The 27,951-nt window shown below is 22.0% G+C and overlaps 3 protein-coding genes across 15 annotated transcripts in view; 2 read left to right on the top strand and 1 right to left on the bottom strand.

Annotated features, from left to right (window-relative positions):
* The first annotated feature begins 298 nt into the window (after positions 1-298).
* Positions 299-3,568, top strand: LOC100869992 (F-box only protein 9). Its single transcript, XM_012490004.3, has 7 exons — positions 299-479; positions 706-921; positions 981-1,280; positions 1,401-1,564; positions 1,636-1,827; positions 1,903-2,137; positions 2,219-3,568. The coding sequence occupies exons 1-7, from the start codon at positions 477-479 to the stop codon at positions 2,438-2,440; spliced, it is 1,332 nt and encodes a 443-aa protein (XP_012345458.1). The 5' UTR covers positions 299-476; the 3' UTR covers positions 2,441-3,568.
* LOC100864021 (progestin and adipoQ receptor family member 4) lies at positions 3,554-13,419 on the bottom strand. 12 transcript variants are annotated; one of them, XM_086910621.1, is made up of 8 exons: positions 13,149-13,408; positions 12,359-12,472; positions 11,473-11,595; positions 9,062-9,668; positions 5,480-5,704; positions 5,291-5,394; positions 5,078-5,215; positions 3,554-4,153 (listed from the first exon to the last, which is right to left on the bottom strand). In XM_086910621.1, exons 4-8 carry the CDS (start codon positions 9,243-9,245, stop codon positions 3,926-3,928), a joined length of 879 nt encoding a protein of 292 aa, XP_086766747.1. In that variant the 5' UTR covers positions 9,246-9,668; positions 11,473-11,595; positions 12,359-12,472; positions 13,149-13,408; the 3' UTR covers positions 3,554-3,925. The 12 variants fall into 12 exon arrangements, with proteins under 12 accessions (XP_086766747.1, XP_086766770.1, XP_086766731.1 ...); XM_086910644.1 differs by having other exon boundaries at positions 5,480-5,644; XM_086910605.1 differs by having other exon boundaries at positions 13,134-13,355.
* Positions 13,420-13,610: 191 nt separating this feature from the next.
* The window catches only part of LOC147658681 (uncharacterized), a 29,435-nt gene continuing 15,094 nt past the window's right edge, over positions 13,611-27,951 (top strand). Inside the window, exons 1-3 of one of the 2 annotated variants that reach the window (XM_086910676.1) lie at positions 13,611-13,903; positions 14,293-14,397; positions 17,385-17,518. In XM_086910676.1, coding sequence (XP_086766802.1) covers positions 13,787-13,903; positions 14,293-14,397; positions 17,385-17,518 — 356 coding nt within the window. In that variant the 5' untranslated portion in view covers positions 13,611-13,786. Of the gene's footprint in view, positions 13,904-14,292; positions 14,398-17,384; positions 17,523-27,951 lie in introns of those variants that run through there. The other variant, XM_086910684.1, reaches the window with a different exon arrangement.

Below are 27,951 nucleotides of genomic sequence, written 5' to 3'. Positions count from 1 at the left end.
AAATAATTAATAATAAAAATATGAATAATTAAATTCAATAAATATAAGAAAGTTACATATGTATATGATTAATTATTACTATGCATATTGTTCAATGTCTATATTTGGTATTTGTTATTATTTGGTATTAAAAATGTTTTATCTTTATTATATGCTTACGTAAAATATGCATCACAAAAAATTGACTTACGTAATTTTAATATTATAATTATGCGTAACATATGGTATCGATTTCCTTAAAAATCATTATTTTTTGAATTCGTAATAATTAAAACTGGATTGCATCAGCTGAAAATGTACAAGAATGTAATCTATAGCTACCGGTATGACCTTTAATTGAATCGCAAAGCAGAAAAGCGAGAACCATGGCGGCGGTCTTGTTGGCGAGATTGTACTTTCGCTGTGTGGTACGCTTTTCTGACCGAGAGTACAAAGGTTGAAGGAATAATACTGTGGAAATTGAAACAGGAAAAAAAATGGTACGTAATATATTGAAAACAATGACTGTCCTTTCATTGTTACCGTGTAAGAAGTTATGTATATCAATATAACCTCAATGGACCAGAAAAATAAAACGTCATTTTCAGAAACTTTTTTAAAAAGTAATTGATATAATTAATTTACTCTTATTTTTATTATTAAAATATTATTTATATTTATAATTGGATATAATTCATATTAATTATTAATTCGTTAAACCAATAGAGTCACTCCAGTGAATCCAGTGAATCAGATGATGGTGGAGACGATCAAGAAGGATCTTCTTTTTCGGAAACAAACATTGAGGATGCTCTAACATCTTTCAGAGAACAATGGCAACGTGAATTAGAAATATCGCCAAAACGGGATCGACCAAAAACTCAATCCACAAAAGCAGTTAAAGTTGATGTTTCTAATGATGAAGAATCTATTGAAAGCAAGGTATAATAGATGTTGAAAAATATTGATGTATGTATATATAACATAAATAAATATTTCAGGCAAAAAATTTATTTTTGAAAGGAATTGAATATGAGGAAAGAAGAAAGTTCTACGAAGCAATTCAGTTCTATAAACGTGCTGTGTTATTAGTTCCTGATATTGAATTTCGTTTATATGAATCAACTAAAGTAAAAACGAATGATGATAAAAACGAAGGATTTGATAATGACATAAATAATATTGATGATAATGTTGAAAACCATAATGAAGAAGATGAAGAAGAAAGTGATTTATATGTTAAATTATGCAAAATCATAAATCAAAATAAATGTGTTTGTTTTCCTAAATTTGAGCAAACTGTAAGTATTTTCTATACAAAATTATGTAATAATTTTTAAAAGTATTTTAATGCACATTTAAATATGATATTGTTGTTGTCGAATATCATGGTAAATATTTCAGGGCATTCCTTATTTCAGACAACACATATTTCTGCCTTGCCTATGGAAATAGTATTGTATATTCTAAGATGGGTTGTATCCTCAGAACTTGACTTAAGATCTCTTGAAATGTTCTCCAGAGTATGTCGTGGATTTTACATATCTGCAAGAGATACAGAAATCTGGAGACTTGCTTGTGTTAGGTAGGTCATCTCAGATATCTCTTATAAAAATCTTAATAATCAAATTATTATGCGGCGATCAAATTGCATAGAGTATGGGGTGTAAATTGTGGAACTTATGCTCCAAAATATCAATCATGGAGAGACATGTATTTGCAACGGCCTAGACTGAGATATAATGGATGTTATATTAGTAAAACCAGTTACATTCGTGATGGTGAAAATAGTTTCCAAGATCGATTTTATAGACCTTGGCATCTGGTGGAATACTTCAGGTACCTGAGGTATGTAATAATATAATTTGATAAAATATTTATTATAAAAAATGTAGATTCTTACATTATTTCTTTGATAAATAGATTTTTTCCCGAAGGAAGAGTTTTGATGCTAACTTCAACTGATGAAGCCCAAAGTTGTGTAAATTCTTTAAAATATCGCACTCCGCGCAATTCATCGGTTCTTATTGGTCATTATAGATTACATGATAATTGCGTCATTCTAATGCTCAAAAAACAAGAAATAAAAGGAGTTAGTACATATAGAAAAAAGAAAAAAGAAACTATGCATGATAGTGGGGAACAAACATTTCATATTGTAAATTTTAACTTATATTATATTAAAATAATTACTTTTAATTATAATAATAAAATTTAATAAAATTATTATTGTTTATAGGAATTTGAAATTCAGGATCACCATAGACGGTTAAATTCGCAATTGAAATGGTTAAGTTATACAATATTTACAAAGTATAGAAATGGCCATGAAGCGAAAATGTGTTTAAAGGAACCGTCTGTAAGAGAATGGAGAGTATCAGCTATTGGCGGGCGATATCCGTCACTTAAATTTAGCAGAGTTAAAAGTTATACTCAAGAAAGTGAAGCTCCTTTACAGTAATTGTAATTAAATATAAATTTGGTGGTTTTGATCATGTAAAAATACATAATGAAATGAAAATTTAAGAGAAGACTATATTCTTCAAGCAAAACGTTAAAACTTGTACAAATACACTCTTGATGTACATTGCAAATACGCACGTTAATGTTACATTCTTCTGCTTATAAAAATGTATTCTAAATATGTCGCAATGACAAATTTTATTCTTAAGTCATTATCGAAATATTTCTTAGATAATTTTTATTAATCTAATATCTAATTCTCGCGTTACAGTTTTCTCTTAAATTTTATCATTTATATTATTTTTCACATAGATAATGTGTGAATAATTCATAGATTTAATATATTGTTTATCATGCACTTATATATGGTGCCTTATGTGCTTTTAACATAGGTGCTTTTATTTCAAAATATATTATTTTTGTTTTCTATTTATTTATTATTTATCAAATTTTTCAATAGAAATAAGATAAAAAATAAACAATTTCAACGCAATAAGTATATTAGTTTTGATCAAACTTTATAAAGGATATAAAATTTCTTTATAAAGATATGCAATTTATCTCAATGGCCAGATCCGCAAGGATGCATTTATATAAAAAAATATATTTGTCTAACATTTATATTATCTATTAATAATTTTTTCATTTAAATAAAATATTTTTTTTAAATATTCTTGCGGTTCTGTTCTTTCTTAATTTTATGTAAAATAAATTTGTCATAACATATACGTTTAATCAAATATATCGAAGAAATGATTCAATCAAATTTATTTTCTAATGTAAAATTTATCGATTGTGGATAACAGATCAACTTATGCACCTGTGTGTGTAATTTCAAATGTAAATGAATTTATCGAACACTCCTATACCTTGATTCCTTTATATATATAGGCGATGAATTTACGTATGAATACTTGACATTACGATTACGTATGAAAACCCCTATGGAATTAAATGAATTCTAATCATATTTTGGAACAGTTTTATTCGTTTTTACGAATGGTATTGATATTGTAAAATGATGTGTATTCAAATCAAAGAAACGAATGTCTGGGAACACATCTTGTAAATTATTGTGGATCTTTAAGTCTTATAATCAATAATAAACGTATTTTTGATGTGCTTATTCTAGTTTATTCTATTTGAAGAATGATATTCTTTTGCATTTTAGAATGGAATTCGAATTAACATTTAAATTAAAGTGGATATTATTTATTTATGATATTCTCTGTGATATGACAAGTTAAATTTTGTACTTGTACTTGTACTTCTATTATTTCACGTACAGTGAATATTGCTTACTTCTTATTATCATTAAATTTTGGTATGTATATATATGCATATTTTTTCATTTCTATTACTAATTAAAAAGATATATATTTTATGGTCACGAAGTATTTTTGTCGTTTAAACAAAGTAACCGGTTGGCATAGGCTCGTTTTATCACAGACTTCATTAAAATATGTTTACACATGTCATTTCATCACAGTTCATCATGCTTTAATTGAACGAAGATCGTTTCATTGCACGCAGACGAGTTGATTATCCAAGTGAGATCTTGCAAAGTTGCAGCATGCATCGAACAAACCGCCAAGACAACCAGCACATGCATTAAATTATGAGAATTCAATATCAGGTCCAGTTTGCCTGGTATCCATTTTTCAGGAATACGCATGGCACCTATAGTAGCTCCCACAATCGCTATAAGGTCCTGAAAAAAAATATACATATACGATCAATATCAGTATTTTGAAAATTTTTTTGATATTTTTTTTAATCATTTATAATATATATCATATTTTATATCACTTATATATCGTATTTCTTAAAATCTTATTTTATATGTACTTTTTATTATATTTTGTTGCTATGTTACTATATTGAACCAAATAATTTATTGTAATTATTGATTCTTTTTACTCTTTTCAAAGAGTAAAAAATATATAAAAATTTTATATAAACATAAAAATAGTAATTAATAATACTATAGAATTATATTTGAATTTTATTATGTATAATTTTATAATAGAATTATATAATAGAAGAATTAATTATTAATATTTCTTTTTTACATAAATTATTAATAAATAATAATTGTGGTTATTATAAATAATATATAAATATATAATAATAATATAATATATTATACTATTATAATATATATTGATATATATTGATATATATAATGGCAATAAAATTTTCTAAAAAAATATACATATGAATAAATATCAATAATATACTTATAATTAAAAGAATAAAAATTTTAATCTTTTACTATTTTACTATTTTACTTTTAATTTTAATCTTATACATTATCTTATATATGTCCCCAATATAATTTTATATATTATTAATTATTATTTTATTATTATTAATGTATTATTAATATAATACTATTTTATGTACTTTATGTATTTTATTTAGTAAGTATTAGTAAGTATAAGTACTTATACTTTCTTATATACTATTACTTACTATAAAAATAATAATTAAATCTTTTATCTTTCTAATTATACATAAATGATGAATATTTATTCAAATGTATTTTTTTAAAAAATTAAAAACAAAATAAAATAAAAAATAAACATGAATTATTAAGGATTAAAGATTAAATATTCATTATATATATATTTACCTGTAGCACAATATGAAGTAAAGCATCTGGAGAACCACCGCCAATACCGAAACATCGTAGAATCAGTACTAACATTCTCATGAGAAAAGGAGGTGCAAAACATAATCTTCTCTCCCACGGTGACTGTGCATTCATTGCCTATATGAAATATTTATAATATTTAAGATTGAAGGTAAGAATTGGAAATTTAGGAAAGAATATAATATAATATACCTTGAGAAGTCCCCATATACTCAGGGAACAGTAGATAAACATACAGCTATACCAATAACTATCGCATAAACAATGGACTGTTGCTGCTATCATAGGTATTGCTCCTAAAATTTAAAATGAAATTTTGTTAAAATTATTAATCATCTAATCAGATAATTGCAGTAATGCAACAATAATTTAAATAAATACCAAAACTTTGGCACAGCCATATACCGATCATATCTAATTTCAATAGCGATCTGTAGAAGATTTCATCGTAGTTTAAATTCATAAAAAGATGATAAATGAATGATCCAATCCAAGGACTTACAGCACCGATTAAATGGCACCAAGATAAGATTGCTAGGAAGATACCTTTGGTATTCCATGGAAGAAGTTGAGGAATAGTCAATAACATATATAAAATGGCAAATCCTAAAACATGATTCTTTGTATTAAAAATCAAGTATGCATATTATATAATTATTTAATTTATTATTAATCAAATTTGCTCTAATTTGGACTAAAATAATTAATCATTTATTCACTATATTATATAAATTATTCATTATAAAAATGATTCAAGTTTATTTTTGGAAGAAAAATTAAGAAAATGAATAATTTATATATATAATATGAATTTTTTATAAGTATGAATAAGTTTGAATTTTTTACTTATAGATAATACATAATTTATATTTTAAAATATCCATATATTTAGATAAATTAATAATTCATTAATAAATGATGTTATATAATCATTTATTTTTAAAGTGATGCAAATTCTTTAGGAATGCATGTACTATTCTTTAAAGACAAAAAGAAAGTAAAATTGTAAAATATAGAAAAGAAAATTTAATATCTTTATATAGATAAAATATAATTAAATTTATAACAATATGTTAATAAATAAATATTAAGATCAAGCAATAATAGTTTTTCTTATTTATAAATAAAATCAAATATATAATTAATTTTCAATATAATTCAAAATTAAAATTTATAATAAATTTAATATATTTTATTAATATTTTTGAATTAATGGCAATAAATATTCTTAAATACACACACACACACATATATATATATGTAATTAACACAATATTTAATTATACACAATATTCATTTATAGAATTTTGTCTTTGTTAATTATTTCATATAACATAAAAATGTCTTTGTTAATTATCAATAAGAAATATTTTTAATTAGTTGATTAAATAATAAATATGAAATGCTTGTATAAATATCATGTTTATCTTTATAATTTCTTTTGTACTATTGTATTATAATTTTTTCAATTATTAATAAATTCTTTATGATTGATATAATTGACACAACGTGTCATTTTTAAAATAAAAATTTTCATAAATTTAAAAATTTATATAAATTATTCGTAATTTTCATGTATTATTATCATTCATTATTATATTATATTCGTCATTATATATATTATTAAAAAATCAATTAAATCGTTAAAAATTCATGAATACTGAACATAAATAAGTACTTATGTTTAATTTTTTATATTTGAATATAAAATTATTCTTTGAATATTTTATTTTCTTTTTTTTTTTAACATTTTTTGATAACATTAATTATTTCTTTGAATAATTTTTAAATTGATGTTATCAACGTCATGCGTGTGTAATAATAATAGATTTCAGAAGAATAACATATGGCTTCGTTAATCGATTTTTCGCTATCTCACAATGCGTCAATAGAAATATAATGATTTCTCATATAAATTGACCTTGAAAAGCTTAAGGTTAATCCAATTTTGTACTTTATTGAATAACGGAATACAACTTTTCCTTTCTTCTTACCTTTGAACATTTTAAAGTGATTATATATAGAAAATCGATATGATGAACAATAGCTGTTTTTATATTTAGCTGATATTTTTATTAAAACATTACGTAAAAGCATATATTGACTATTATTGAACTTTCACTGTAACGTTTATGTATCAAATCAATTCCTAAAACTATGAGAAATAAAAGATTTAAATATTTCTTCATATATAAATATCATAAGTATATTAGTCCATAAATCATAATTATATTAGAATATGGAAAAATATATAAAATATCTAAAGTAAAATATTCATAACAATATTTAAAGAATGAAATAAATCTTTTTCAATTATATTCATAATATGAACTCGCTATAAATATTCTTAAACATATCATTTAATCTTAAATTAATAATTAAATAAATATCTTCCAATCAAGTCACAAACAAATTTAACAATTAATCCAATAACAGAATCAAAATATAATATGTATACTATATATAGAGAGATTTTTTTGTGATATAACTGAAAAAGGAATAATTAATTTTTCATGAATTTTTCATAAGTAAATCAAAAAAAAATTTTTTCTTCATTTGAAGCTTTTTGAGTAAATTGAATAAAAAATTTATAAATGATTAAGTAAAAATAATTTATTAATTCTCGATTAAATAGGAAATAATATGAAAATAAGCAAAAAATATAAAATAAATTTTTTTTATTTAAGAATTCGTTTTTAATAACATTGAATTTGAAAATTCATAGATTATATGATTTCTTGATTATACAATGTTCTTGATTTTTTCAAAAATAAAAACTTAGACGATAAAGTTCTATTTTTTGTTTACTTTCACATATAGAATAATGATCTATTAATAATTCATTTGTAATTCATTTCCTATTTAGAAATTAGTTAATTTCATTTGTAAATTTGAAATATTTTGAAACTTGATTTATTCACAAACGAAACTTCAAATGAAAAAAATATTATTGTTTCTTTTTGACTTATTTTTTCATAGGAAATTAATTCAGTTGTATCGTGAATAATAGAATGTTCTCTCATCATAATTAATACATTCAACAATCAAATATAAGCTACAATAAAACGTCGATTATAATCGATCAGAAATTTCATCAAATTTGTAAATATGCTAAGAAATAATTAAATATTAAATAAAGCAATTAAAATTAAAACAATTTTCAAATATAGATATTTATTAGATATTTATTATCAGATTAAAAGAATATATCAGATTGTTTCAAATGAAATAATCTTTATATAATGAAATAATCAAATTTTTATAAGTTAAAATAATAAAATAAAATAGCTTTTAGCTTATCGAAAATCATATTAATCAAAATTTTACTCAACAAATTCATATATGTTACCTATCGAAAAAGTAAAATTATTATAATTAATTGCTTTTTATTAATAATTTTTTCATTTCTTTTATATTTATCAATTTTAATTTTTTACATATATAAAAGATTATCTCTTTAAATGTAACATTTTTTTGAAAATTCTATTAACATTAAGAAAAATTTTTTATATGTTATATTGAATTGTAATTTTTTTATTTTAAATTTACATATACAAAAACATATGAATTTGATATCGAAACATAGTTCAATTACAATTTACTTTTTTATAATTAACCAACAATTAATAAAATAATACTCAAATTGTATTTATCTAATTTTAAGCTTTATAAATTGATATGTTATTTAATGATACAATTGTGATACATTTTATATATATTTAGTCACTTATTTTTTAATTGGCCATTTATGATAATCTAATATATTTATGTATGCTTAATAAGATATATGGTATCAGAATATGAACACTAGTATCAATCTATAATTCGGATAATTCATTACATGAATAACAAAATTTCGAATAATCGGCGTTTTATCGTATCTGTGTATCTAATATCTCAAAGAACCATATCTATCCCTTTATAAATAATATTCTCTTTGTAAACAATGTTCTCAGAACTCACCATGTGTCAAGATATTGACAGTTTCATTGTGGATGTAAAACAAACTGCCGAGACACTGGGCCACGGTCATGAGGGGTCTATATCCAGTGCGGATGTGAGGATTGAACTGCAAATGCTGCGGCATGTCGCTCCATCTTCGCAACAAACGGATGCCCGATTCTGGTCGCAATGATTTTTCGTACATATTCCCCCGATCACCCTCGCGATCGAGTTTTTTACCGTTGTTCTGGCGCGGAGGATCGGCTGCCTCCGCATGATGCTCGTCGTCTCGAAGCGACGTCGTGCAGGCGGAATGCTGGTGAGGAATGACGAAGCACACGGATGCACGCACACGCGGGAGAAAGTGCAAAAGATGTGTTCTTTGGCGACGGCGGTGTCGTTACTGCATCAGTTTTGTACTCGATGCTCTTCGTCCACCACCATCCGCGACTCCGACCTCTCTGACGGCGCCGTTACCACGGAAACCGCATCGATCCTTCTCATCGCCGAGAGAACGCGCTCCTCGAATACACGCAATCAGTTCTCGTGGACTTGGCTCGTTGATTTGGCTGGTAGAAATGCTCTCCAGAGGCGCAATCGATACGATCGTTCAATTTGCAGGATGACACTGATTTTAGAATTTATTTAGATTTGTATCGTGGGAAGGATAAATTGTAATGGTTATTTTTGAGAACTGTGTAGAATTGGATTTAAATCAAAGATGGATCAAAAGTTTAGATTATTGCGAAGATTGAATTCGAAATTTTATGAAGTCTCGAAGCTTTTTTTTTTGAAATCTATAATGCTTATTTTTTTTTTTTTTTTTTTTTATCTAAAGAATATTTATTTTATCGAAATTCTTAAGAAATTCTGATTTTCGAATTTGATAAAATTAAATTTATGTGCTTTATTTTATTGTTTCTTTATATTAACGATTGCGATGGATTGTATCAATCAAAGTGTAAACAAAAATTTAATTATTATTAATTACAAAAATAATTTTGTATTGTCATAGTCACAATCATATTCATATTCTTTCTTCTTATATGTGAATTATTTTTTATTTGAGTTTTGAAAATTTTGAATCGCAAAAGTTCGAAAATCCGAAATTTTTTAAGTTTTAAATTTCCATATTCCATTTGAAGATCATTTATTAGAATTTAAATTAGTATATAATTAATATATTATATTAGTGTTAATTTAATTCGTTTTTTATATAATTTTTATAGTTGAATTCTATTTTTTATAATTTAATGATTATGAAAGATATAATATTTATTTAATATTTATATTTTTCATCATTATTTCTTTTCCTATTTAGATTCAATAATTTCAGAGTCAAAGTTGAATTTATTGTATAATGTAGTGAATATTACATTAGTGATAAAAAATAATATTAATTTTATGAGAGCAGAGAATAGTAATAATATATTCATATATGTATATCGAGTTTTCAAACTTTGTATAAATATTGTAAATCTTACACAATTTAAAAAATTCTTTTTATTTTTCGAGAATTTATATATAACAATAATTTTATGATTTATAGATGATGTTATCTTTTAGTTTAACCAAATAAAAAAATAATTTTATTTTATTTACTTTTGAATGATATTTATTTTTAATTAAAAATTCAATTAAATTTTATAAAAAAATGTTATATTTATTTCAAAAATATAAAAAATATTTTCTTTAAAATTGCATCTTCTTTATATTACATTTTAACTATTGAAAACATTATTTTATTTTATCTTATCTTTTAATTAATATAACTATTTTATCAAACTATTTACTTAATTGATTTCTAAGTTCAGAAAAATAGAATTCTTTGTTAACATAAAATTTAATTTTCAATAAAATGGATTATTATAAACAATGGTGTATAAGATATTTGAAATTTTATACTTTACCAAGAAGAAAAATTATACATAATTCTTTCGTTAACTTTTTTTTTTATTAGAATATTTATTATTTCTAATATTATTATTTCTAATGCTTTTTATATCCTAATGAAAAAAATGAATCAAAATTAATGTTAAAGCTACTAACTTAATATACATGTATAAAATTAACATAATATTATGAAAATCAATCTGAATAAAAGTTAGTATTAATTTTGTGAAAAGTATCCGTACGTTTCATATATGATTGAAAACAAATACAAAAAATCTGTAGCCAATCGATTTGTTTGATAATTCTAGTATTCATATACATTTTTCAATGATGCCGCGTTTAAATATTATTTCATTACTTGGTTTTTAATAGGATAATTGAACTTCTGCCAATCAATTCCATTTGTCAGATTGTAAACTGCTATTATTTAAACGATAAATCGTAAGTGATGAAAAGAACTATTAAACTTTTATTATGTTAGCAATAGTTATACGAATTGTTTCCGATAAATGGAGTTTTATTGTAGTATGATAGCTTACCGGAAGTTGTTTTGTCAACTTCCTCAGTTTGAAGTCAGTTGAAGAAATTTTCTAATAGTGAATTTTTTCCTTCTCAATTGAATAAATTTTCGAAATGATGCTTATTTTTTTATTGATCTTGAGCTAAAAAATGTATGAAATTAATATTTTCTTATTCGAGGTTTTTAATTATATACTGATAACTTTTATTTATTTCATAATAAAAATAAAGTTTATATAATCATATTATAATAGTCATGTCAAAATAGAAAAATTTTTATTGAACTGACTGATGTGAAATTTTAATTATTTCATAATAAAGATTTTTTCTTTTTGTAATTTTTTCATAAATTAATAATAATATTTTTTTGATATAACATTTTGATTAATTAATAAATCTTAAACGTTAACATTTCTCTTCTTGAAAGTTCTCATTTATATATCACTAAGCAGTTTGTATTATTACAGTTTGTATTATTAATTAAAAAATATTTTTAATATGTTAAAATAATAAATTAAAAATTTTCCTATTATTATATTTCTAATATCTTCAGCTAAAAATCTTTTTTAATTTACTATTTTCGAGATCAAATAATTTTACTTGAAGAATAGAGAATATGTTTGTTTGAAAATAAAATATTCTTTTTTAAGTAAAATATGGTATAAGAAAAATCTATTTTGAAAATTTTCTTTTAGTTTACTTTTATAAGAAGAATTGCAAATTGTACACTTTGAATTTTTAAAAAGTTTTTCACATAGTATTTTATTGAATTCTTTCATTTGTATATTTTGTGTTGTGTTTAATTTCGTTTTATATTCACTTGATAATTTAATTCTGACTAGGTTATTTAGGAAAATTTTTTTTATTTATTTATTTTTTCATTATTTTATTTATAAATTCACTAACCTTTTATTCGATCCATTTTGTGATTTTTTAATATAAAAATCAAAATTTACTTTTTATTTACTTTTTACTTCAATAGAAACTGAAGGAATAGTTGTTGGAATACGTTGCATGATTCTATTAATATATATATATATATATATATTAATAGAATTATATATATATGAGATTAGTGCATATTATTAAATATAATATATTGTTTCTTCAAATTTTTTTTGAAATATTATATATTTAATTATGAAATAAATTCTATAATTTTGAATAAAATAATGAATGAATAAAATTCTTACTTATATATAATTTACTTATATATAATAATTTTATTCTTACTTTTCTAAACAATTAATTAATTCTATTATTTTATATTCACAAGAATAATTCAATCAATAATCTAACAAATTTTTTTATAAATTATATAATATTGCAATTCATACATTTTCTTCATGTTCTAATGTAATTTTAAAATAATTTATTAAGTACAAATTATATTAAAGTTAAAATAAAGAATATCTTTAATCTTTTAATATTTTTACATAAATTTTTAATAACCTCTCATATTTAATTTCTAATATATAAAATCATTGAAATATTTTAATTAAAAATATTCATCAATATTTATTTATAATTGATTTACTATTATTTTTTGAAATAAATTTCGCTATATTCGATATATGTAATTTATAACAAATTTCTTCATAATATAGTGATATTTGTCAAATTTAATAGATAATATCAATCTATTAATTTCACTTTAAAGAAATATTTCATATGCACCAACCTAATATATAATCACTTTTTCATGTTTGAAGACCAATCATTTTGCCATGAAATTGAAATTTACAAAGCGTGAATGACAACCAATATTTTTAGCCTGTTCATTAGATCAGGCTTCGGATAAGATACGAATCTTGATTTAGGGCCAACATTAAGCGCGATCTGAACACCGTATAAAACGAAAACGATGTTGCGATGCTCATTGACTCTAGATTGTTCTCGGAGTGATTGCCTTTTTCTCGCAAGAAACGTCATTCATTGTCTTTTAAGGAAAACAGGAAACAAGATCTAACGAAGGAACGTGAATTTTACGTGACTTGCCTCCTGCGGCTTCAGCCGTTAAAAAAAAAAAAAAAATAAGGACAGAGAGCCGATTCGAATCAATGGACAGTTTCCAATTTGTAAGCTTATATAATTAATTCGTGAATCACATTGGATCTTATTTGCTATATACGATCTCGTTGTTTCTTTGTAATTACTTGATTTATTATCGGTTTACACATAGATTGATTAAGATGGATATAGTCTTTGTGTTTCGATTAAAATTAAGAGTAACACCGATTTCATTTTCGTATCTGGGGTTAGTTCGTTGTTATACGGCGCAAGCGCTACAATAAAATACGTTACCTGCATTGAGTGTACTGTAAGCTGGATAAAATGGGTGCACGTTTAATACAGTGTCTATTCTACCGTTTTAGCGCGAGAAATACATTGATGTTAAATAGTGTAATAAAGAGTCAAAACAATCACAGTTATTTTTATCATAAACGACAGGTATGTCAATTAGAGGTCACGTGTAAAAAATTAAAATAATATCGTTTTTTTAATATCATTAATCTCATTAATTCACTGATTGTGATTTTCCCTCCTCCATAATACGATTGGCGCAGGTTCAGTCAAATCACGTGGCCTTGTGCATGGAGTAATCACAATCACATCTAGTTATCGACGTGCCCTCATCAAATAGAAATTCTCTTGTGCTAAAGAGCTCAGTATATCCTTAATGGTCACAAAATATAGTGCATGGTACAACACTGCTTTTTTCTTTTTTGTTTTTTTTTTTTTTTTGCAAAAATCATTGTGAGTCTTGATATAAAGTTTCAAATTAAAAATGCAAATATAAAATATCGTCAAAATTTGTAACATAATCAAAATGGTTACAGCATTCCTATAGAGAGTTATGGACAATCGCAGCTAATTTGATCCCTTCTGCAGTAATGAAATGCTACGTCCAAAAGCAATCTAAATTCATTGATCCGATAATAGGGGTGAGTTAAATTTATTACATATTTGAAAACATGTTTTGTTATTTTTAATTTTCGCGGTTTTTTTTTTTTATTTATCTTGTATAGACACTAGTCTGTATCCATCTTTTACCGATAATATTATTATCTTATCAATGAGGTAAGTAGTTACTCTTTTCCATATACTTGGGTGTGGTGCCACCTATCATAATATACAGAGGTCATCAACTAGTCACTCAGAATTTATATGATTACTTCAGAGCCTCGTGAACATCATCATGAACTTATATTCGTTTAAAATTTGAGTATGTTTTGGAATTTAATGACTTTAATAAAATGTGGTGTTCTACGAGTAATTACTAACCTAATTTGGGGACAGGTATGTAAAGTTTCTTTAATAAAATAAACGTAACGTACTTAATATTCTACAATAAAGGTAAGTTTGTTTTTTTATGATGCTATTTTATACTTTTTTGCTACAGAAATATTAATTTTACTTTGCATTGATAATATTTGCATAATAGTTTAACGATAGAATAATATTTTTATAGATTTTGATTTCATTGCACGTTTTCCTCGTGCTAGGTTATCAAACGAATATATCATACGTATCACAAACGTCGTTTAATTTGTATTTAATTAAAATATTTTATTTCTTTATTAATATCAATTTATCATAAATATTTGCATTATAGTAGAATTTAGTTATTTAAAAATAAAATTAATAAAGTATTTTATACATATATATACATATTCAAAGTATAAAATATGTCTTTTTTCAATATTATTTGTTTAAAATTTGATTAAAATGTAAAATAAATTAATAATATTGCAATTAATATCGTAATAATTATTTTTTAGTTATGATGATAAGATATAATTCTATTTCAATGCATTCATGAAAGATTGTACACTAATCATAAATGAAAAGTATTTATTTTTCATATACATTTTAATAATTTTAGATTTAAGAATATTTTCTTTTTATTAAGAAATAAATTTTTAATGAATATTTATTATTGTTTTTATAATACTGAGCCGGTATAATTTACATACATATGTTCCATCTTTTTGTATCTGCCGGAAGTATATATATTTGAGGTTTAGTAAGCTAAGTTCGTGCATAGTCGGTTGAGTTCGTAGATAGTCGGCTTTACGATTCCGTACGAATATAGTCGAATACCATTCGCCAATCGCATCGATCCAATATCCACATCGTTGTCACATACAACAGTGTCGTACGTAGCACATCATTACGCTCTTTAAGTATTTTGTGTTTGCAAGTATATTTTGGGACCAACCGAACTTGACTTCTTTCTTAAATGTAAGTTCCATTATCATAACACTATCATAATATGTTAAATTTGGATTATTCAAAATGTCTAGCAGAAATTGTGCATGTGTTACGTTCACTGGTACTTGATGCTTCTCTACCTCCAAGATGGCCGTTTCATGAAAGTTCCCTTATGGCGTATGCTTTGCGGTTTGTCTCTTCACTTGTAAATTTTGTCGCTTTCACTTCGTCATGGTTACTAAATATATATGCATTGTACATTATCACGATGCATAATCTATTCTTTGAGAATACTAGTATGTAAGTTCGATGTTTCATCTTAAGAAGCAAGCATTTCGTTGGCATTGATTTTGCTAGTGAGCGTGCCCACGCGTATTCATTACTTCATTCTCATTTCATTTTCCTACTTTTTATTGCATCTGCCATCACGCATATTATATTATCGTTCCAATTGTCTTCTCTTTGATATTCTTCGGATTATATATAATCCAGTGATTTTGGCGGGATTTTCGTTTTCACATGAAAAATAATTCCTTTGGATTTCATGTGAAATTGTATTATACTCTAAACAGAGTTTCTCACAAAACATAGGTATATTTTCTTATCTTTTCGGAGTGGGCTGTTTTTCTTGTAGTGCTTAGTATAGTTTACGATGCAACTGCCCACATTTTGCAGAATTTTTTGAGCTGATGTCCACGTCGTTGTCAAAAAATCCTGTCATACCACAAGCATCATCTTCACGTTCCTGGATATCATCCATCCTCAGTTTCATTCGGGATCAAGTGAGCTTGTTTCGTCTCCCTAATGTAAGTACATGTAGTGTGGTTTCATTAAAAAGGCTCTGGTTCTAATTTTTCCAACATTGTAATATCTATATATTGTATACAGCTGAGATTTTATAATTCTTCTCTGTCATGCTGATCATGTTATATTAATAATGATGTGAAGGAAAGTCAGTTATAAAAATTTCTGTTATTAATTATGGATCATTTGGGATTTGTAGTTAGATATCATTTTTGTTATTTTTTTCTGTTTTCTTCATTTTACTTTTGTTTCTTATATTTTTCAATTATGATACCTTAACTATAAATACTAATAAATAAATGTTCTATCAAATAATATTTGCTTGCATATATTTATAAAATGAGATGTATTCAATACCAGTGAATTTTTATATTTTAATGAATTATTTGACACTTAAATAAGGAACATAAATAAATTATATATAAATAATGATACTATAATTATTTTTTACACACACACACACACACACACCATTTTTATATTTATAAATTTTTAAATAAAGAATATATATATTATTAAGAATTTATTAATATTATTTATATTAATATTATTTTTTATCATTATATCTTGAGCACTATAAAATATTTATAATTATGTATGCTCTGAGAAGAAAATTTAAAAAATTTTTTTTGAAATAGTGATTATGAATCATAATATTAAATTGAAATTCTTTTTCGTATGAAAAAATTGATAAAAAAATAAAAATAATGTTATTTATTATATCATAATATTATTAAATTCATTAAAAAAAATGTTTTTTAACAAGAGATTTAAACAAAATATTTCATTACCAAATTAAAAGTAATATAAAAATTATTTTTACAAATATAATCTTTTCTAGTTAAAGTATTTGATGTTTTTTTAATATTTATATATTTATATATCTTAAATAATACAGAATTATTTGTTTCAGATGCCACGAAGCAGGAGGCGTCACCGTACTCGCAGTCATTCAAGAGCACGTTCAAATTCTGGAGGCTCTCTTCAATATGAACACAAGAGACGCCGCATAGATTATGAGAGTCCAAGGAGTAAAGGAACATATAGGTGAGTGATAAAACTAACATTTATTCCATAATCTATATTAATATGCATCTGACTGAGAATTCAGGTGATTATTTTTTAATATTAATGTGTAATAACCAAAAAATGTATTATATGTCATATTAATACATTATAATTTATATTAATATAATTATATAATTATAATATTATAATCATATTCTATGTAAATTTTAATTCTATGCATAATAATGTTTGATAGTGACTTATCTAAAACATGTGCAAATCAATTAATAAGCACTGTAAAATATTGTTTTTTTAATAAATTATCAATTATTATATCTTGAAATTGGAGCAATCACAAGTGTCAAAGTATATTTACCATTGCAAATATTTTAAAAAGAAAACTAAGATTATTGAGAATGATTTTTGTAAGACTTGCGCAAAAAACATTAAGAAAGAATATCGGAGTGGGGAATAAGTGGAGCTACAGCACACGAGACCAATGCCACGAACGCGAGTCTCCCACTCCTGAATGCACCTAGTATGAACCGAGAAGACGATAGAAATTCTCCATGAGATCTTTATGGCTGTCAGTCGTAGTCGGTGCGTTCGAGCTTCCACATTATTGCCCGGGAAGGTCTTGACTTCAAGATTTACCGGACATAATTAATTGAATACAGGAAATAGTCTTTGGTTATTATCTGAAAAAGCGATTCGAAAAATATACGTGAGTGCTGATGTGGGTTTTATCTGAAATGATTTCTTTGGGAAAGAATTGCAAACGTGCGAAAGGTATAAATGAGTCGAGGTACATGTGAGGATACTTATTAGGGTTTAGAAATATGTGTGCAGTTTAAGATAAATATTTTATTATGATGTTTGTAATTTCTCGTGTAATTTGATATTTATAATTATTGGTTGAAAATATGTAGAAATTGGAAATAGTAATGTAGTAATATTGGTTTTTTTTACGACTGATCTCGTATTTTATATATTATTTCAATTGATAACGATTCGCTATTATTTTCATAGAAAAAATACTGAAAGCTAATTATCAATTCTGACTATTTATATGCATTATAATTTATGAATCATAATGAGTCGCGAACAAATGATCGTGTGCTTTTTGTGGATCCTGTTTATTCAAATCTGTGCAAGGTTTTTTGTTTTGCGTGTTTCTAATTGTTATTTTGAATAAAGTTTACTTTATAAAGAAATATTTATTTGTTAAGAAATAAAAAATATTAAAGATTAATAAATTGATTAGTTAGCTGTATGCTAGTAGAATTTTTCACGATCAAATTAGATTATCAGATTAGATTAGTATAGTATTAGTATAAAGCAGAATAATTAAAGAACATAATTTGATTTCTAGAAAAATGAGTTAAAGAAATAATTTAAAATGCTTGAAAATCTATTTCTTTAAATAAAAAATAATAAAAAAATGAAATATGATATATATATATATAAAATAATTATTTTATATAGAGTTTTTTTTAATGATTTTTATATAAAAGTGTAATATTTCATTGAAGTAAGTGATTATATGTTTTTAAAATAGTGTTATAAGAATATTAATAATAGTAACAATTATAAATGTGGACAGTTTCCAAGATATTAATTATTATATTTGATATAAAATATCACTTAATGCTTAATAGAAAACAAATGAATTGTTGTATTATTAATATTACAAAATTTTTATGAAATATGTTTATGTTATTTATGTTTATATTCAATTTAATTTAATTTAATATAAATAAGTGAAATTTTTTACACTTATTATACAATTAATTTTTAAAATATTTAAAATTTAAAATTTTTAAAATAACATTCTTTTATATTTAATAACATAAACATAGTATTATGTTTTAAGTTATTATGTTACTAGTATTTTAAAAAATAATTAACTATTTTAATAAATTATTATATTCTCTAATATAAATATATCACATTATAAAATAAAATACTAATGAACATAAAATAAACAATAAATTCTATAATTTTTTCAATCTGAAAATTTATCTTATACAATAAAAAAATAGCTTCCGTAAAATCGATTCTCTGATTTGAATAATTCATTAGAAATTCTGTCATGATCAATATTAATAAATTTCTATTAAAAATTTAACTTTTAATTTCTTCTATATTAGATATTTAATTAAAATTATCAAGTATTTCCAAAAGTAGATTTCAGATTCTGTTTTATTCATATATATATAAGGTATTTGTACAAGATATTGACAAGACATATATCATTAGACGCTATTAATTCTTTCTCAAGTTAAATTTTTACTTAAAAATTTAAATTTTAAACTTTTTATTTACTTATATACTTAAATTTATTATATTACTTATATTTCTTATGATTTAGGCAAATTTTTAATTTCTTTATCAACAAATTTTTTTATGTTATTTCTCTTATTAAGAAATTTTTATTTTTTTTCAATTAAAAACTTGTTTAATATTAATTTTTTCATTTGCATATTCAAAAATTTTGTAATAAAAAAATAGATTATATCTTTTTGACGTTTTTGGAGAAAAATATAGAAGATTTAATACATTAATATTAATTACATTGTTTAATTATTGATATTATTGTATAATGTTTTTGTATAATTAGAAAAGATTGTTATAAGATATTATAAGAGTAGAGAAGAACTTCTTTTTTAATATTATTTAATATTAATTTTTTAATATTAATCAAAAATTTTGTTTCATAAAAGCTGAAAGCTATTTTTATCATTAAAGAAATATTATTAAAAACTATTCTCATTCATTTCAAAATTTTATATTGTTTCAAAAACTTACAATATAATTCTTTACAATTGCAAACAAAAATTTTTAAAACATTATTTATGAAATATTATACATATAATAGATACTAGGTTGTGTAATAAATTCTTTTATGTTTCTTTATAAAAATATTGATAATTTTATATTCTTCGTTATTTTAAGACTAAAATTATCAAACATTAACTAGTTTTATGTTTATTGTTATCACATATGATTATAAAAACATGCAAATACTTTTAGCAAAATTAATATTGGTTTTTATTCAGATAGAAATATAATCATAGATATATATCTATATGTAATTATTTTCATAAAATCGTTTTAATTTTATTCAATATTTAATTTTATTTTTTATTTATTTATAATTATAATTATATTTCAGTTTTTATTGAAGTATTTCTATCGTGTATATAATTTTAATTTTTCAATTTTTTTCATGTTTTTTTCGATTTTTTGCATTAGAAATAATAATGTATACTTATCTGAAATTAAATATCTAAATGATAATAATAATCGATTTGATGTTAAGAAATGTTCTGTTAATTAAAAATCTTTATATAATAATATTAAAATATCATTCTTTGCATTTAGAATATTTATTAAGTTTTACACATTTATTTAGTTTAGTTTTTAGTTAATATTCAATAATTTTATCGAAATTAAAAAAAAAATATATTTTTTTTAAAACAAATAAAGTAATGCTTAACTGCAATACTTTCAATTATTTATAAATAAAATAAAAGTATAAATATTAATGTTTAAAAGTGCTTACTTTAATAATATTATTTAAAATAGAAATTCATAGAAATATTCATTTCTCAATAGTAGGTATTAACATGATTTAATATATGAGTTAATATATATTAACTTAAAATATAATATATTTGAATACTGTTTCAATATTTGAAATATTGTTTCTTTATATAATTACAATTTAAAAAAAAATTATTTATCAAATCCTTTATCACTCATTGAAATAATAAAAATATTTATTTCTATTTCAAAAATCTATTTTCCCCTAATTCTGCATCAAACAAGACAATTGTTAACAAAACAATTGTTTAAAGAAACAAAATCGTTTAACAAAACAGTTACTTTTTATACATGCGAATGGACTTATTGCACAACCTAATATTTTTTCTTGTATTTCAAGTATTCTTGGCTAGTTGAAAGAGGAAAGAACTCGTGATCGAATCCCGATGTGTCGGTGTTGATTTAGTTGTGCTGGCTCGTCAGTAACGCGGAAGGATCTCTTCGTTTAAAAGCACGATGCAGTGGTGCGTGGATCACAAGGTGTTTTGCAGGAATCGTAGCTCGGCGAGATTGCTTAATTAAAATGCCCTCAGATGGCAATTGCCATTACTCTTTCGAACGGTTCTAAACGGCGGGAAGTCTTATTGAGCGAATAACGGAGATTTTCCGCACGAGAATTTGATCGATGCACGTTGTACCAGCAATTATTTTTAAATTATTGTCGAGCTCGCTCGAACAGTAATTATTATGTTTATCACGATATTTTCGTAATTTTCGGTTTGAGATTGTTAAAAGTCTGTTACAATTTAGTGTTTGATTCTTAGCAGGATTAGAGAAAATAGATTTTTGGAATAGATAAAATAAAAATATTTTTATTCTTTCGAATGATATTATTCGAATAAATTTTTATTTAAAATATATATTTTTTTATATAGAAAAATAATATTTCAAATGTATCTTAATATTTTGATATCTATACTTGTTATATATAAATTTGAAATAAATATTTTATTGAAATATAAAAAAATAATATATTTGGAGCTCTTTTTACACGGTATTTTTTTTTTTTTTTTTTTTTTTTTTATACATAATTCACTTGTATATAGTTTTTTTAATATGTTACTCTTAGTTACTTTTATACAATTTTTTTTAACACGTTCACACGTTACGTAATTTTTTAAACGCATTTCATTCGTATTTACATGGTTTTCTTAAGACTTTTTATCTTATATTTTTATGCGATATTTTCACAAATTTTATTTATTTTTATCTTCAAACCAAGAAAACGAACAAACAAGAATGATTTCGACAAGACACAAATTATGATTTCTTATCATCATGATATATAGTAACTTGGAATTCGATAAAGTAACTTTTTTTTTTACAATTATTTTTGTTTCGGCTTTGTTAACGGAAGTTAAATACAAAATTGTGAAAAATCGTAGAAAATACAGAATTGTGATAATATTGGATAATATTTAAAAATATTTAAAAAAAATATTTTTTTAATTTTTTTCGACATTTCTTTTTATATATACATGTTTATTGAATGAAATATTATTATCAAATACAATTCTATGTCTTAAATTATTATTTTCCTTATATTTAAAAACATAATTTTTAAATTTTATTGCAAATTAATTTCGTTTATTAATATATTTTTATTAATATATATGCATATACATATATATATACTTTTATTAAACATAAGATTTTTATTTTTTACATTAATTTTAATTTTTACATTAAAATTTAAATTCTTCTTTTTTCGATAATATGATATTTGGTAAATAATAGATAATATGTTTGAGATTTAAACATTAAAAAATCTTTTTTAAATAGTATTTGCTTATAGAAATATTTTAATTTTAATTTTACCTCAAATTATTTTAAATTTTTTCCAGTTATGATTTTTATTAAATTTAGTGTTTAATGTTTATATATTAGATTCGTAGTTTTATAAATGTTGAAGTAAATTAAAATTATTATTATGGTATTATGCAAAAATATTGTATTTGTTTTTAATGATGTTTTTATATATAAGAATTATATTTAGTATTATTTTAATTTTTTTGACATTAAAGTTTTATTTGATATATAAAATGAGAGTATATAATAATATTTTATTAATCTATTTTTCAATTATTTCAAATATATGTTTTTTCTATTTTTCATATATTAAATTTTATAAATTTCAAGTTAAAATATTTTTTAAGTCAATTATTTTTTGATATAAATATTTGAATTTTAGTAGAAAATAATGAGCTGTTTTGATTAGTATATTAAAAATTATCTATATGATTCTATTTAGAAAAATGTATATCACTTTCATATGACCTTTACATATTTATTATCTACATCAATGTAAAAAAATTGTTATATTACATCAGTAATTATATCAGATTATGTCTTGAAATTCTTATCTAATATTTTATTATACAACGAGTAGCTTACAAGTAATTTACATTTAGAGATCAAACTCAGACATTCGTTGTATACGTTGGTATTAATTTTATTTTTAGAATAAACGTAATTTCATTTACAGAAAAGCTATTAAATCATCTAAATTAATGTATTATTTAATCTTATCTTTTAAACTAAACAATTTTTATAAAAATTTTTATTAATTTTTTTTCATGAAATGTTCCTTTTCTTACATACTTTCATTTATATAACATTCTGTATATAATAAAATAAAATTACACGATAAAAGTGATTTTTAGAAACTAATATATAAATAATAAAATTGACATTTGTAATTGTTTGGAATAATTTTGATGTTTTATAAGTATTAGATAATTTATTTTGATATTTATAATTTAATCTTAATATTTTCAAGTATTAGATAAAAATACTAGATAAAAATAATTTTCTTAATATAAAAATTACATAAATTTGATTATTTAAAATTTAATTATTTCAAACTTTATTTTCATCTATTTAATTAATAATTTCATATATTTGACATATATTTAATTTTAAAAGAAGAAGTGACTAAGTAATAAAATAATAAGTTGATAAGTTTTTAAATACATGAAGTTTAATATACAAATTTAAAAAGTAAAAAGTAAAGGTAATTTAAAAATAAATTTATTTATGAAATCTGTTCATCTTTATATTAAATATTATTTTTAATTATTACTTCTATAATTAATTTAATTATTGCATGCGACTAATAATTTACAACATATTTATAAATCATTGTATGTATTTCGTAAAATGTTTAATAATATGCATATATAATTAATATATATAATTTTACTTATATAAGATATCATAAGACAAAATTATTTTTACAATTATTAGAAATGATTGTAGAATTTTTTACTAGTGATTTAGAGGATGTTAGAACTTCTTATATAATTAATACGTACCATTGTGTAACATTGCACTTTATCTTTCTCTTTTGAAAGAAAAAACAATGGAATTTTTATAATTTATAATATTTTTAAAAATTTTAAAAATTTAATAGTAAAAAAAAATATAATGTGAAATGTTTATGAAAATTTTAGTAAAATATATATTTAAATATTACTTTTTAATATTAAAACATATGTTTAAAAAATGTTATTAAATATTAAATATATTTTAAAAATATTATTAAATATTAAGATATATAACAAAAACTATTTATTATTCAATTTTGTAATATGCAAATATAAAAAAACAATCTATACAAATATTTTTATGTTTAATGTAAAATATTTTTTAATATTTTTAAACAAATAATTATTTAAAGATTTTTAAAGATTTAAACTTATTGAATTCTAAAAAATTAAAAAGAATGAAAAATAGACTCAAAATAAACTTTACATTGGAAATCAAGTTGATTTATCACTATTTTGATCAATTGTTAAGAAAATAGCCAATTATAATACTTTGTATAATCCAGTTCATATACTTTCATTATTACAAAAAAAAAAAAAAAAAAAAAATGTAGTTTGTATCAATATAAAATGCTTGTAATGAAGTTATCTCAATTCTAAGAAATTTATCATGCTATAAATCAAATTTTATGACATTATTATACAAAACATTTCCGGAAAACATATTTTATTATTAATTTACGAGGTGAAAATCATTGAAAATCTGTCCTTATTGCTATTAATTTTAAAAATCTTAATAGCAATAAAAGTTGAGATTGTATCTTGAGATTATGAAATTTTGTTATAATTTCAATAAATTATAATGATTTACATCAAACAGAATATTCTTCATTGAATGATAATAATCTTTAAATTATGAAAATATTGACTTATTTTTTATTCATTAATAAATTATTTTAAATTTACATTTATACATTGTTTTTTGTCGAATTTATACAATTTCTTCTACAATCGTTCTATCAATATTTGAGTAATAAAGTATTATTTTGCTTATCTCTTTCGAATTTTTTAAAACTTATTAATTTCTTATCAAAAGAATTTTTAAAATTCAGTTAGATATATTCTATAGACTCAAAATTTAAAATTTTATTTCAATTTTATCATTTTTAAATATGATTTAATTTCTTTAAATTCTTATATTTTTATGAAATTTAACAGAGTTATTTAAAAGTGTAAAGGAAGTATCTTATGAAAATTTTGCTATAAGCGGATTGACTACGAAAATATGGTCAAGATTGTGATAATTATTGGATAACAAGAATCTTAAAATAGCCACTGATTCAAACAATTGTGTTTATTCAGAGTAGATTATTTATTCAATATATATATAATGATAGCAATTATCCTAGATTTTAAAATCAAAAAATTATATTAATTATAATTTAATTGCAATTTTTTTTCTTATAATCAAACAATATTTCATTTATAGAAAAGATTTTAAAGCAAAAGATAATTTTTATTTGTAATTATTTGTATGGAATTTTATAATAAAAAATTTTACTATTAATTTATTTTATATCTGTATATCTATATGAAAAAAAAAAATAAATTATCTATTGCAACAGATTATTAAAAATTATTAATAATTATTAAAAATTTATCGTGATTATATATTTAATATTTTATATTTGCTATTGATACAGTTTATTAATATTTCATTTAATATCATCATTAATATTCTCTCTTTACATTGCGTAAATATTTAATATTTGCTATTTATATGTATATATAATTTAAAAAATAAAATAATCTTTAATAAAATAAATTCATAATATCGAAATTTAAATATCAAAAATTAACTGAATTATATATTCAGATATTTAAATATTGATATTTATGGATATTAATCATATGCTCTCGCAGAAAATCACATTTATTATGAAAATTCTTGAATTTCTATTTTTTGTACTTTATTTTAAAAATCATTATATAATTTCATTAAAAAATAATCATAATTTTCGTCTTCAGCGATTTAGAAAATCCTGAAAATGAATTCGAAATAAAAATTTTATTTTTGAAAGATATTATAAATAGTACGATCTTTATTTTATATTATTAAAAATGTATTTTTATGTAATTATATTAAAAAAGTTGCAAATTATTTAATTAAATAAAAGATAAGTCTGTATTGACTAAATGTTGATAAATATTATTATATAAATTGTCAAGAATTTGTTATTCTATGATTTTCTTTTGAAAATAAATAATGCAATATATGCGATAGAAGAGTTCAGCAGTTAATTAAACATTTAAAATCTTCTTCCTCTGTTGCCTTTAAGGTTGCATTTAATGGATAGTTTCACCTTGAAGTTAGTTCCTGTTCTAGTCCGGGTCGATGACTGATCTCAATTGCGTTTGTTTAAAATTATTCAATTTCGAAATTCCTTTGGAACACCGACGCGTTTCTTGACACGATAGCAATTATATAATATACCGATTGTATTCTATGATTTCTCGCATATTTACAGTTGATCGTGATAAATAATCAGAAGAATAATAAGAAAAAAATAGAAGAGAATATAGCTTTGGTAACAGATACGATTGAAAAGATAAAAAATATTTATCGACTATTAGATTTTCTGTGTTTTCGTATTGATCTCTGAACAATGTTTTTCTTTTGATTATAAGATTTTTTTCTTTGATTTTGCTTAGAATTTTATTATTAGTTTAAATTTTTATTAACGATTTACTTTTTATTAACAAGTTGTCATATTTTAAACTTTTCTTATTGATTTTTTTTATTTAGAATTCTACTAGTTTTTTCTTTCGATTTTTAATAATACCTTTTATTTTCTTTTTATTTTTGAGATAATAAATCTTTGGTTTCTGTCAAAATGAATTTTCAGTTTATGATTAATCGAATCTTTGCTATTCATTAAAGAATTTTTGTAAAATTAAATAATAATATTAAGAGAAGTTATAAAATAAGAGAGATAAGGATAAAAATATTAAAATTTTTAATCCTTAATTGAATATAAGATATATTTTAATTTGAATTCGAATTTATATGATAAACATTATTTTATACTTAAGAATAAAACTAATCCATTTATATAGTTTTTTTTTTCTTATTTTTTATTTAGAATTTCAATTATACTTTTAGAAGATAGATTATAGAGGCCAAAATGAGCACAAAAGTTGAAATATAAAAATGTTGATTGAGACTTATTTAAGTTATAAGTAATTTAAATTCGCGTTAGATAAAATAATTCTATCTTCATCACATCACGTTGTCTTACACTATTTTCATCTAAGACAAATTTGATAAATAAGATTTAATTAATATTTTTGTATAGCAACTTTTGTATTTGTGAATTTTTATTTGTGAATTCAATTTTTCAAAAATATCCTACGAATATATTAACATTAAAATATGTATCTTTTATTTTATCAGAATAAAATATTTATTCGTATAAATATTCCTTTATATCTCTATCTATTTATGCATATGAATGCAAATTTATAAATTTATAAAAAAAACTATACATAAATTAACTATAATTCTTTGTTTTATTTTAGTTTATTTATTTATACATAGGA

Source organism: Apis florea, unplaced genomic scaffold (genome assembly GCF_048593485.1).
Source record: "Apis florea isolate Af1SG1 unplaced genomic scaffold, ASM4859348v1 contig_1789_pilon, whole genome shotgun sequence".
Taxonomy (NCBI): domain Eukaryota; kingdom Metazoa; phylum Arthropoda; class Insecta; order Hymenoptera; family Apidae; genus Apis; species Apis florea.
Note: the sequence above shows the minus strand (reverse complement) of the source record. Positions and strands in the feature narration are given on the sequence as shown.

Excerpts from the sequence above, each read along its gene's own strand:
- LOC100869992 (XM_012490004.3), top strand. Across the intron at positions 1,565-1,635 it reads TGGAGACTTGCTTGTGTTAG|AGTATGGGGTGTAAATTGTG; the intron begins GTAGGTCATCTC and ends CAAATTGCATAG. Across the intron at positions 2,138-2,218 it reads GGGAACAAACATTTCATATT|GAATTTGAAATTCAGGATCA; the intron begins GTAAATTTTAAC and ends TATTGTTTATAG.
- LOC100864021 (XM_003696099.4), bottom strand. The coding sequence starts at position 9,245 with ATGTACGAAAAATCATTGCGACCAGAATCGGGCATCCGTTTGTTGCGA. Across the intron at positions 5,705-9,061 it reads TGTCAATATCTTGACACATG|GATTTGCCATTTTATATATG; the intron begins GTGAGTTCTGAG and ends ATCATGTTTTAG. Across the intron at positions 4,154-5,077 it reads TACTTCATATTGTGCTACAG|GACCTTATAGCGATTGTGGG; the intron begins GTAAATATATAT and ends ATTTTTTTTCAG.